The sequence below is a fragment of the Megalops cyprinoides genome, chromosome 5 (genome assembly GCF_013368585.1).
Source record: "Megalops cyprinoides isolate fMegCyp1 chromosome 5, fMegCyp1.pri, whole genome shotgun sequence".
In the NCBI taxonomy this organism is placed as follows: domain Eukaryota; kingdom Metazoa; phylum Chordata; class Actinopteri; order Elopiformes; family Megalopidae; genus Megalops; species Megalops cyprinoides.
This window is the reverse complement of record NC_050587.1, coordinates 11,129,847-11,142,710: the sequence shown is the minus strand read 5'-3', so window position 1 is coordinate 11,142,710 and position 12,864 is coordinate 11,129,847. Positions and strand designations below refer to the sequence as shown.

Genomic DNA, 12,864 nt, shown 5'->3' with positions numbered 1-12,864 from the left:
ACCTAGGACCTCATATGAAAGAGCAAGACAAAGTGTATTTTCCTTAGACCATCTCACAACGTGTTTAAAAATGTGACTGTGAAAACACAGTTGTGTTGGTCCATTAGTGGTAATTGTCAAATGTTTTACTATGGCCAAATAAATATTTGGGAAGATTAAAAATAATGTTGGTATCTGTTTAATTTTATGCTTTTGGGAATGTGGGTTTTCAGTTTCTTCTGGAGTTTCTCTGGGTGAGTAAGAGGCCTATAAAAATAATTTTGTTTATTAATAAACTCCGTAAATAAACTCAGAAATCCACAACAGCGCACCTGATTTCTGAATTTCGTTCGATACAAATTTCATTCCATCTTAAACTGAAGCACTAATACAGGCAAACTCACCAAAGCATCTAAATGTGTCATGAACACTAAATGTTTGAAGCATTTCTTGTATAAAGCACTAGTGATTATCTGTATAAATATTTTTTTGTTGTACAGATTGACAAGTTCTTTTTTTTTTAACCAAGTGACCTGAAGGCCAAATAAGAAAAACAGCTCAAAACATCTGAGTGGATACATCGATGGCTCATAAATGAAACTTTATTAAACAGCTTGGATCTTGCTTACACAATAATCCCTCCATACAAAACATTACCATATAATAAAATGCGTATTTACAGAGGCGATGCTCGCATTCTAAAACCGACCCCCATCTTTACAGCGCTCCGGTATCTGCTGAATCCTGCGAGTGCTTTCTCTGAAAGGAGTGCTGAAAATCCTCCCGTTGCCGGTGAGGGCAGTGGGTGCGTCCCGCGTTTGGCCTCGCTGTTCCTCAGAGTGGAACGCTCGCTGCGCCTCGAGAGGGACAGGAGGAGAGGGGTGGCACGGTAGGGGTGGGGTGGGGTGGGGTCAGTGTCACCCTGATCGTCAGGCGGCAGCGGGGTGGCAGGGAGCCCGGTCAGCTGAGCATGCCGCCCCTCATGTGGACCCCGTCGTGAAGGCCGTGCTCGATCAGCTTGATGTCCTCCACGTCGTCCTTGATCACGCTGATCAGGTGGCTCAGGCCCTCCTGCTGCTGCTTCAGATGCTGCACAGAGGGAGAGAGCAGCTTTAGCAAACAGGAACGGGGAGACTAGGACTCCTGCGCTTAAAGCAATGGCTGCGATTCCCTCTGATACAATCAGCTCGTTTATCTCTTATCTCCTAGTCAATTAAGCTAACTGGCAACGATACTGACAGTCTGAGCAAGTGCAATTAGGGGATACTGTGGAACGTAAAGGGCTGGTGGCAATTAACGAGGTGGCTACCTGTTTTATCTCGCGCAGCAGGTCGGCGTCCACGCTGTAGCGCTCCTCCGAGCGGACCGCTCCAAAGTGGTTCTGCATCCGGATCTGAGACATGAGCTCGTTCAGCCGGCCCTGAGGACAACAGATATCACCGTTATCGCCCCCTGCTGGCGTGCTGTGGCAGTGCAGTGCGGGGTGGTGCTGAGGCCTGTAGTACACTCAGCCACTGGTTTGGTTTCATCTTACAGCTCCAGTTAAAAAAAAATGAAGGCGTATTCTGAGCGCGCGGCGCAAAGCGGTGTGCAGCGGCTCACCTTAAACTGCGTGGGGGCGTTCAGCTCCGACTGAATGGTGTCCAGCTGCACCCGCAGGTGCTCCTCGTCCACCTGGATGGCGTAGCCACTCTTCCTCTGAATCTCCTGCTTGATCAGCACCTGCAATGCACAGAAGATATACACGTTTTTACTGCAGCAGGATGCTTCTTCTGCAGTTAATTAGGAGAGCATTTTTAAATTCAAGAAACAAAAAACCAAAAAGACGACCAAACCCGAAAGGATTAAAAATATCTATTCCTTGATTTCAATGATTTTCATATAAGCCCAACTGTTGCGGTCCTCAAATGTATTGTACTTCACATACAAAAATGCGCATGTCTAATTATGAACAGCTACAACACAGTCTAATACACTGTATAATTACAAGGCTGCTCTCCGCATGCCATATTATGCGTTTCCAGCCAAAACGTCACTTTTTAAACACGCATCAATATGTTCTTTTGATTTATGTGTTTATTTGTCCACCGCCGCATTCTAGGGAGGTTGCCAGAAATTTGAATTGGCAGCGCAGGCTTTTTTAAGCTCTGAAGGATACAGATGTTAGGAGGGACTGGGATGCTGTGGCTCAGGCACTGAGGAGGCCTTGGCAGGTGAGCAAGCCCATGCGGAGTGAATACATGTGCTTGAGGGTTCGAGTGCAGTCGAGGCTATGCAGCACGTGATCTGAATGAGACGTAACATGGGGTTTACGGTGAATGGGGTTTATACTGACATTACGAATAAGGCGACGTGTCGTTTAGTACAGACAGACATTTCATTCCAGCCAAAGGTGTTGGTCCGTTTCAAGCTGCGGTTTCAGGGCTTTGGCCACTCAAGACAATTAGACCAATTGGATTGCGTGCCAGCAAAGAGTTAATCTAATTTCGCGTATATATCTCGAGTGACGTAGCCAAAATTACGTCAAACTTAAAAACGCCGTGGGGCTAGAATCATAATAGCTCTAATATACCAACGAGTCACCAATTAGAAAGAGAGGATTCCAGGTTGCGAGTGGACAATCTGCCAACATGACCTGGAGTTGACTTAACCTGCCTGAAAGAGATAGGAAAACATGCAAGAGGTAAATTACAATCGTGACTTGGTGTCAGCAGTGATCCGTACCTGTAGCACTCTGTGCGACAGGTCCATCAGCTTCCTCTTGTACTGGGCAATCTTCGCTACGGTTGTAGCCTGGTTCTTCTGTAATTCACTTATGTCGTTGGAGATTATCTGTTGAATAAGCGGGACACGCTTAGCCTAAAACCATGGTTGCGTAAGGGGTGAAAATGGGGCGATGATGCCATATTACTGAGGCAAGTGGTCACAACAGAAGTTACATTAAGCTGGCAGGCCTTTTTGAAATTGGGTAAAAGGGATTTCGTCTGTCTTTAGAGGGTGATGCTCACGTCAACTCGAGTCTGATGCTGTTTCGTCATCTGGTCCTGGATCTTGAGTCTGCGAAGCAGTTCTTTGAACCCAACCATTGGCACCGGAATTAACCTTTCAGATCATCAATATGACATCAGTTAAGCCAAAGCCCAGACAAATCTCATTACAATATAATGTCTAATAGGATAAAAGTCTGAAAAAATAAACTACATAGATGTGAACATTATGGTTAAAAACAACTATTCAAAATTTTGAACTGAAACTTACTTTTCAGGATCGGGGTTATCAACCTTCGCCTGTTCCCAAATGATAGGATCCACACCTGAAAGAAAAAAGTTCTCCTCATTCTCATCATCTCATCTATTATTATTAAAGCTAGGTAACAGCAGAGTGGAAAATTTTGTCAACATTAACCAGAACAAGAACAGTCAAGGGAGACAGGACATCTAAGAAAGAGGGGAGTTTTGAATTACAACAAAAAACAAGACAGGTAAAGTTACATACCTAATACCTACATAGCTTATTTCCTTATTACATACTTAGTAATACCTCAGCACTGGTATCCTACACCAGTTTTTGAGTGCAGACTTGAAACTTCAAACCAGACAAACACAACAAAACAAAACCAGACCGGCACTCCACCGTAGAGCAGTGATGGTACTGCAGAGGGGCAGGATACTGACCTGCAGGCGGGTTCTGCAGCAGCTGCTTCAGCTGCGCAGGCGTGAGCTCGGTGCGGGTGACGGACATGACCACGCCCAGCTGCTGCAGGTGGGTCTTGATGTTGGCCTGCTCCACGTAGCTGAAGAGCGTGGTGGCCGGGATCCTCTTGGACGTGCCGTTGGGGGAGCGCTCCACCACATATATGATCACCTCCGTCCTGTGAAGAACCGGTCAGGGAGTCCTTCATCGCATCCTACCACGCATTTCCACAATCGCAATGAACCGCTGCCGAAGTGCCCGTGCCTAGATCTGAACTAGAAGCCACTGAATATTCTAACCGCTAGTCCCCCAGTCTAGAAATCCCGTTGCCATCGGTCATTTAAAATTCTCTTTAAAATCCTAAACAGACATCGCTTTTGTGGAGGGTAGGGTGTGGAATTTTCCGATTAAAAGATGTGCACTCACTGGTCGTCGGGCAGCGCTTTGACGCCCTCCACGTTGACGGTGAGGGTCTGGTTGGACCCCAGCACCTTGTGCAGGGATTCCACCAGCTGCTGCTGCTGGCTGCGCACTTCCTCCTCCTTCTTGTTGAGAGCCAGGACCAGCAGACCGTCCTCGTCCTTACTGCCCGGGATGCAGCTGTAGCCCACCGCCTGAAAGAACACACAGAGCCCCCCCCTCCCCCTTTAGACATGACACGCCCTGCCCTACCCTCAGTTTGCCTGATGAGCTTGAGGGGAGACTCATGAGAACATAAGAACATATTAGGACGAGAACAGGCCATTCGGCCCAACTAAGCTCACCATTTCTTAATTAAAGAGTATCCAAAACTGCATTGAGTCTAAACTTGAACACAGCAAGGGTCTCTGCCTCAACTACATGACCTGGCAACCTATTCCACGTATTGATAACTGTTTGTGTAAACTGATATTTCCTTATATCAGTGCAGAACTTGCTCTTAACTAGTTTCCATTTATGTCCTCTTGTTCTACAGACTGAACTCACCCTAAAAAAATCAACAACGCCAGACCAAAGAACCCTCACACTGTTGTCCTGGCGCTTGACAGCTCAAACAGGTTGTTGTGGACTCAACAAAGACTGCTGAGCTACCTAATACTTTGCTTTACAAATGGACACAGTTTACAGAGGTCCCACAGGTTAGCCATCAAAGGGGCTGGAGACAGTTCAAAAACCACCCACGGAAGAGACAAAGGGAGCATCTGGACTAAAACAAGAAGGCATCAATGTGCTCCTACAGGAGGAAGAGCGCATTACCGCTATTTAAATGCATTTTGAACTGGTCTTTAAAATATGTATAAAACAAATCTGAAAGATTACGACTACCTAATAAAATTCCAGGATGTAATGCTACAAGCGAGAACTTTCCACAAGGGTGAGGCATGTTGTTACCTTGAACCTGCAGAAGGGGTTCTCCTGCGTGAACTCCACCGGGGCTATGTTGTTGTTGAAGTAGCCCTTGCCGGTGCCCCAGAAGGCCTGCAGCTGGTTCCACTTGGCCAGGATGGCGTCGCGCTCGTCCCCCAGCAGCGTGGGCGCGGACAGGGCGCTGGCCGTGTTGATCAACTGGTTGGACTGAGCCGGAGCCTGGGCCTGCTGCCCAAACAAGCCTCCTGCACATGAAGAGGAACAAGCCAACCAGCTCGAATGGTTTATCTACGGACATATTTTGTGAGAGTTACAGCTTACAGACACAGATTGACAGTCAAAATTGCACCACCAACGTGCCTTTTTTATTTTTATCTTTGTCTTATAATCCTTACTACTAGGATTTCCACAGCAGGGAATTCTCGTCCTGGTAGGTTTAACAATAACATATGGAAACAGTTACACTAACTAATTCCATGATCAATGTTACAATAGCTTTAGTACATACCCAGCTGTTTAAATGGGCAAACCACAACATCAGAATGTAATCAAAGATAAAACACCTCCTTTTTCACCCCTGATCCTAAAAAAAATTAAAATAAACTACACAAAAGGTCACCACGTTTAATATTTGACAGTGCTTTGCCTGGCCCCTTCTAATGCCACTTCAGTGACTCAAGCAGCTGCTTTCTAAAGTGAATAACCCTGTTGAGTTTTAAAGGGCAGCTGACTTGGCAGGGAACTGTACAACAATCAAACTCACTTCTTCATCTGTCAATCTCAAATTTGTTTTGCACCAAGACTCTTTATATATTTCTAATGCTAACCAGATAATGCTACACACATGCTGGAAAATAACAGGCATAACTGATATCTATGGTCACCCGTAATAATAAAACACTTCAGTTCCACTCGTAAGCTCGCAAGCACGTCTTTCCAATGCAGGGAACTCACCCTGCTGTTGCTGAGGCTGAATGTTGAAGCCCCCGAAGCCGAGAGCATTTCCGAGGCTGGTGCCAAAACCAGTCCCTGCGGTGGTGCCCGTCCCCAGCCCCGAGGAGAAGCCAAACCCCTTATTCTGGGTGTTGCCAAACAGACCCCCTGCACAAAATGGAGCATTACAATCAATTCAAACAAAGTTCACTAACAGGAGTAACTCAGGCATGTTCTTGTATTGCAATACAGCCTACAAACCTTCTAACAAAGACAGTGATTGTAGGATTAGAGATAAAAGGTGTGGAAAAAGTACTGAAGGCAGGATAAGCGCTGAAGCAGACACAGCCCTCTAGTGGTTAACACGAGCAATTGCAAGAGAGTTCATCTAGCACAGTGTTTCTCAACCCTACTCCTAGAGGCCCGCTGTCCTGCATATCTTCTATCTTCATATCTATCCTTGCTCCAGACACACCTGATTAGTGTGATTAACATGCTCTTGATTAAATCAGGTGTGCTCAGCTAATCAAAAGTGCCACTGATGAATTCAGTCAGGTAGGTGGAGCAGGGAAAGACGGAAAACGTGCGAAGGAGGGGGGCAGGGGGCAGGATTGAGAATCGGTGATCTAGCAGGAAAAGCTGTGGCTGGTTTGACAGGTTTGTGAACACAGTCTCCTGGGTCTGCTACCGCGAAGGAGACCACAGTCCTGACCTGTGTTTGAGGGAGCAGCGAAACTGAAAGTAGACCCAGGCGCAGCAGAGGTAGTGGTTGTCCCAAAGCCTCCGAAAGTGCCTGCGCAAAACAAACCACAACCGTTACGGTAAGGCACTGGCGTGCGGGGCTGTGTGTGTGCGCATGTGCGTGGTGTGTGTCTGTCTGAGGACTGTCAGACACGGGGTGCAGAGGGAATCGATTTACGGTGCTATTTCACTGGTGGAGGAGATGAGTGAACTTGACTATAACAAAAAACAAAAATATTCTTCCCTGCATACATAAAACATCCTTGCTTGTCATCATTAAGGAATGCCAATGAGTTATATGCTGGGCCCTATCTGCTAAAAATGTAGTAACTGACATTGTCTTCTGTATGATGTCATTCAGAAAGCAGACAACCTTCGAGCGAAAATGCAACAAACTCGTGATATGTATGAATACACCTACACACATACACATACAAATGTACAAAGATGCCCATTTTTGCTATCTGGACTACGAAACTCTTATGTCTTATGACATACTCCTGTGTGCCACATACAGGTTCCAGGTCAAACAACTGTGACACAAGCAACAGCACTACACCAGATAAAAAACTGTAGTCTATCATGAACTACAATGCATGTACCAATGACACATGCAAAGATGTGGCTTAAACATCCTTGATTACCTGACACACACATGAAGTGAAAGGACAAGTGAAATGAATGCCAATTCCTTTTTTCTAAAACCATTCCAGCTGTTCATGACATGGAGACAGCAGAGTGAAGATGCTTCCAATACTTAAAACAGCGAGTAATCAACAAAAACAAAACAAAAAAAAAAACACACCTTCTGATAAATCAAGAAAATGGGGTGAAGGATGTGTGTCTGAAACGTAGACTGGACTGATTGGTTTAAAAGAAAAAACAAACTAACAAAAAAACTTAAAAAAACAAAAACAAAACACCTCTACCTGCACTACCCAGGCTATTGCCAAAATTGAAAACGGTAGCTGCGGTGGTGGATGGACCAAAACCGCCAACATTAAAGTTGACAGCTCCCGAGTTCGCATTTAATCCGAAACCCCCAAAACTAAACCCACCAGCGGTGGTGCTGGCGGCTCCCAGCCCCCCGAACCCTGTGGAAAGAGAGGCAGCGAGAGACAGGCAGAGGGGGAGGGGGGGAGTTAGTGCAGAGAAAGCACATGCACACAGAGCACACACAGAGAAGGTGGTCTATCTACGCTGCGCCCCCCCAAAGACCTTACAAACAGAGGGTCCGACTAAGAGTGTTATCGTAACTGTTCGATCCACTCCTCATGAATGAATGCACACCGCTGTTTCAAACGTCAACTCAAATCGGTTACACAATGCCATCACAGCTTCCAAATCTGCTGAAGCCTAGCTCCTCAAGAAATTACTGTGGATTTGTCTCAGCCAAGTAGCCAAGATTACAAATTTTCATTCTTTCACTCAAGGAGGAAATTCTAAAGAAGCTGAAGCCATAAGCTAAACCTGGAAAAATTCTAGGCTGGAAATGTGTTTATTCGCCTGTCCTAAGCTGAGTAAGATTACAGAAGGCTAACAGGCAAAGTAGTAAGATACTGTCACCCAGCACCAACCCAATTCACTGCACAGGACACTGAGCCAGTCTCACTCTTTCTCAGGGCCCCAGACACACTGAGGTAGGCAGTATGTCTAAACTGGGCACTTGCAAGTCATGATTGGCCTCAGAGGTAGAACATCAAGATGTGACTTGAAGCTGTGCCTGCCAACTAATGCACCTGATTCATGGGGAACTCGTTCTGTTGCACGCGTAAGGACTCGGCTGGTGCGCGCGGCCATACCTGTAGTTGTAGAGCCAAAGCCAAAGCCGGTGGAGGCGGTTGTGGTGGTGGCCCCAAAGCCCGGAGCGGTGAGACCTGCAAAACCGCGAAAGCAGATTCATGAGACTTAAAACCTAACAGCATGTCGCAAACGGAGATCTAGTCAATGTGAGCCTGCAGAGACAGGAGGAAGCGAACTCCTCTCCGCAAAAGCATTTTGAAAAGGTCAATCTTTGTATTGACGACACCACCCTTGGGTTCCCTCTGACCTGACCAGCCCTGACACTAAAGTACCAGACACACTGTGAACGACTGACAGTATGGCAGTGTAAACACTGCTGAATGAAATCATAAGGGAACAGGCAGCGCTACCAACATTTCCCACAGAAACAATCGAAGACCGATGAGGGGGGAAAAAAGCAGTGTCAGGGTTCTACCAGACAGAGCCCTCTTTGGTGACACTCTACAAACACCTTGGGAAATGCTGGTGCTGTTTGAGAGAGCTTATTCATCTGCGCGTTGTAGAATGTAATTCCTTTGTGAAGGCAGCTCGCTTCTGCAGCCGTGTGGGGGAGTCAGTGCTTTGTGCCTCCCATGAATGTAGCTTGGGCATGGGCATTCATTTTTCTGCGAACTATAAACTGATCACACAGCCTCTGGGAAATGGGCTATCTGTACCACTCAGAGCCTTCTGTGGGTCTTCTGAGGTCTAGCTAGCAAATTTATTTGCCCTTTTCTTTTTGCCAGACTCATTCACTCATTTGACCCTTGCATTGTGCTTTGCTGTGTCATGGCCGGATTCAAAGCGGAACCCTCAAAAAGAGGTTTCACTGGAACTTGGGAAACTGCTCATACTTGCCCTGATCCCAAGAGCCTTCCCATACTCCCAAATTTATGTTCACTTATGGGAACACTTCCTACGAGCTTGGTTGGAAGCTCAGTTTAAGTTGAAAAGTAAGGTATTAGGTTACAGTGTAGTACAGTGTGGAGGGAGTAATGGGCACTCAAATGAAATGCACCAACCCATCTCAGAGATTAAGGTCTCCCCCTTTTACACTGAACTAGATGTGGATGGACGCAATTTTTTCAATGGGAAATATAATGCCTTAGCATACGTTTAAGCGACTGCCCTGGACAAGTGAGTCATTTCAAGGACAGAAGTTACACTCGCCTGCTTGCCCAGGCACAGGTGAGTATCAGTCATGTGGCCAACACAGCCTACCGTGAGTGGTTACTTCAGTGCGAAGGACATGAATGAGAATGAGGCACTGTGGTCCTTGGAGGACAAGCAGGATGAAAATGAGCAGAGAAATGAACTTACTACCGAATCCAGATGAGGCAGCGGTGGTGGTGGTGCCAAAGCCAAAACCAGAAGAGGCTGTTGTTTTGGCAGCAAATGAACCAAATGAAAATCCAGAGGAGCCTTGAGCTACAACAATAAAAGTGAATCAATGGCTGCACAAATGGACCAGTGGATGAGGAATGGGTTCTTTCCAACCTACCCACTTTCAAAACTGTCAATAACCAAGCTTACTTTCTGTGCAGCATTTTTAGTTAATAAGAGTGGTAATAAAATTTGCATGTAGAAGTAGAAACAACAACTGTCCACTTACATAACTTACATAGCATCACTTACATACTGCAACTATGGCTGATGGTTACAAGCAATGCATTTCAAAACACTTGTTGGCTTTGAAATCCAACACAAAGCTCCATCCAACAAAGTTCATAAACACCGTAGATGTTGTTTCCAAGAAAAGACATGAGGACATATTACCTTTACATATTACCTAAAAATACCTTTTACATAAGCTATACGATAGAACGCTAGCTCCCTCGCTATCAGGTACTTGTTGCCTTTTGCAAATGACCCTGAATCAGATTAAAAACAGTTAGGGTTAAAAGTGGGGGGTAAGTGAGCTGATCTTAGATCTGTTGTCAAGGGCAAACAGTACCTGGAGCTAGGCTGTGATCTCACTCACTGCCAGTTGGCAATGGTCATCCTGTAATTGAGCTAGCTATCCACTGCAAATGCATTCTGTTTACAGACCTAGATACCTGAGTGCACAGAGGAAAGAAAACCACAGAGCTGAGTGAAGGCTGTGTGTGTGCACCTGTTTGATTTTGATGTTAGCTTTAGTAAGGCAGCCAAGTATAGTAAGTGAATGTTTACTAGACATGGCAGGACACAGGAAGACAGAGCTGCTGACTAGTGCTCTTTTCCTGCATTCATACTGTTTAAAAGGGTAGCACTGATGAAAGCAATGAGTCACAGAAAGAACGTGCTGCTGCACTGTAACCAGCACAGCGGTTAACTAACTAGCTAGCTAGCTAACTAACTGCCTCACTTTCAGGAGCATGTGGTCATGAGTTTCCTCTATGGCAGCTGGCATTCTAAAGAAACTACACAGACATCCCTCCTCCTCCTCCTCTATCCTCTGAGTGGTGTACCAACCTGTGTGAAGTGTAAGAATTTTACAAAGACTCCCAAGTAAGCAAGCATAATATTTGCCATCTTGCCTGTCCGACTCTATGTAACCTAGTGGGTGGGTAACAACGAAGTAATACATGTTCTTATCAAGAAAAACAGCATATATTTTTCTATTGGTTCACTCCCGTGTGAGTGGACCTTTCAAAATGCTCATCACTTTAAACATTTAGTTCACAAAATCAATATTCAGATAGGTAACTTAGCTAACGTTAGACTGACGTCAGAATTTTCGTCTATCACCCTATCCCAATTAACAAGCTAGCTAGTAGCTAACAAACTTGAATAGCCAGCCGCCTAGGTACGGTTTCGAAACCTATAATTAATTACACCTGATAGCTAAGGTGGACTAAAGGATACACAAAAAGGTAAGTTATCTTTTTAACAATAAAGAGTGATTATACACGTACAGGTGACTATCTAATTTAACTAGGGGATAATACCTAGCTAACTATTGAGCAGGAGGGTTGGTATCGACACTGCTAGTTAGCCAGCTAACGGTAAACATCGAGACCAGGGACGCCAATAACTAGTTGCATGGTAACGTTAGCTGTGCAGTGGACTGGCTGGGCCGAGTTAGTAGTATGAAGATTCATTAAGATAATTAAGACATGCTAACGTAGCTAGCTCACTAAATGACCGGGAAGTAGCTAGACAACGCGAGCTGGCTAACTGCTAACGCAGCACACTTAAGCAGGCCATCACGTCGAGAGCAAAAGTCCCATTACATTTTTATTTCCGAAACAAATCAAAAAACAAAAACATGGAAAAGCCGATTCATACAACGTCTACTCTTTATCTCACATTTAGAAATGTGTTAAGAATAGATACTTACTTGCGGTATTGGTGGCACCACCGCCAAAGTTGAACGCCATGTTTTTGTAGTTTTTTCCCCCCTTGGGCTGGCGGTGTAGATCCGTGTAGAAACGCCAAAATATGCTTTAGTTCCGGGCGCACCTGAAGCACAGTATTTCTGAGAATTGGACCTATGTATTTTATGGACAAGTTTGAGACAAAATTTTGAGAAGGGATTATGGAGTAAATTGTTTCATGGAATGCTGGTGAATGTGGCAGTTATCTGAAATCTATTAATATTTGTATTGTTAGGAAAAAGTAACTTATCAGAAAAAAGATCATTTACATAGTGTAGAATTGTCAAGAATGGAGCCTTGTGGAATTCAGCTTTGAGTTCATACATTTCAAATGACCAACTTGTCTATCTGAAAAGTTAAGCATTGCTGTTTGAATTCTCTTACGTCACAGAGGTATAATTTAAAAGTATTTCGTGATTTACCATGTGAGTTACGTTAGACAAATCAATAACTACTAAAATGGTAAACTTATATTCATCTACAGATTTACTGTGATCATTTAATAAATCTATCAGGACCACAGACATGGAATGTTGTTGACATTGTCTTCATTCACTGCACCCTTTTTTTTTCTAAATTTCTTACACTGTCATGACAAAGTATGTATAATCTGAATTACAATTCCACCAAAATTCATCAGATTAAGATACTGTACATCTGTGGCATGGTGTGCATCTACCTTTAAAAAATAGTGGGGAGCCAGTCAGCTAACAGCTAACATTAAAAAAATGCCTAGCTAATTGAATATGGCATAAGTGCATTTGATAAAAAATGTGATAAAGTATGGTCTTAAAATAAAATAGTAAACTAAAAAACTAGTAAACGACTTTAGCCTACCACTTTTCATAATGTTGCCATTGGTGTCATCCATTTTAAGACACGCACAGAGAATTATTCTGAAACACATTACCACTCGAAATTGTTGAGCAATGATATTTCATTTCCCATAGGTGGTCTGTAGAGCACCATATAAACTATATCACTGCTTATTGATGGAATACCACTTCCTCCCAACACCTCTGGATCCAGC

General features: G+C 44.6%; 1 protein-coding gene across 5 annotated transcripts; it reads right to left on the bottom strand.

Annotated features, from left to right (window-relative positions):
* Positions 1-878: 878 nt before the first annotated feature.
* On the bottom strand, positions 879-11,867 carry nup54 (nucleoporin 54). 5 transcript variants are annotated; one of them, XM_036530139.1, is made up of 15 exons: positions 11,798-11,867; positions 9,796-9,903; positions 8,496-8,570; positions 7,623-7,787; positions 6,665-6,745; positions 5,974-6,120; positions 5,044-5,264; positions 4,099-4,286; positions 3,654-3,850; positions 3,238-3,292; positions 2,988-3,081; positions 2,704-2,811; positions 1,582-1,701; positions 1,289-1,399; positions 879-1,068 (listed from the first exon to the last, which is right to left on the bottom strand). In XM_036530139.1, exons 1-15 carry the CDS (start codon positions 11,835-11,837, stop codon positions 940-942), a joined length of 1,839 nt encoding a protein of 612 aa, XP_036386032.1. In that variant the 5' UTR covers positions 11,838-11,867; the 3' UTR covers positions 879-939. The 5 variants fall into 5 exon arrangements, with proteins under 5 accessions (XP_036386032.1, XP_036386033.1, XP_036386034.1 ...); XM_036530140.1 differs by having other exon boundaries at positions 7,752-7,787; XM_036530141.1 differs by lacking the exon at positions 7,623-7,787.
* Positions 11,868-12,864: the final 997 nt, after the last annotated feature.

What these genes read in the sequence shown, in the direction of transcription:
- nup54 (XM_036530139.1), bottom strand. Translation starts at nt 11,837, where the DNA reads ATGGCGTTCAACTTTGGCGGTGGTGCCACCAATACCGCAA. An exon ending in CAATAGCCTGGGTAGTGCAG is followed by an intron (nt 6,746 to 7,622) that starts GTAGAGGTGTTT and finishes TGTTTTGCGCAG; the next exon opens with GCACTTTCGGAGGCTTTGGG. An exon ending in ACCCCTTCTGCAGGTTCAAG is followed by an intron (nt 4,287 to 5,043) that starts GTAACAACATGC and finishes GTGTTCTTTCAG; the next exon opens with GCGGTGGGCTACAGCTGCAT.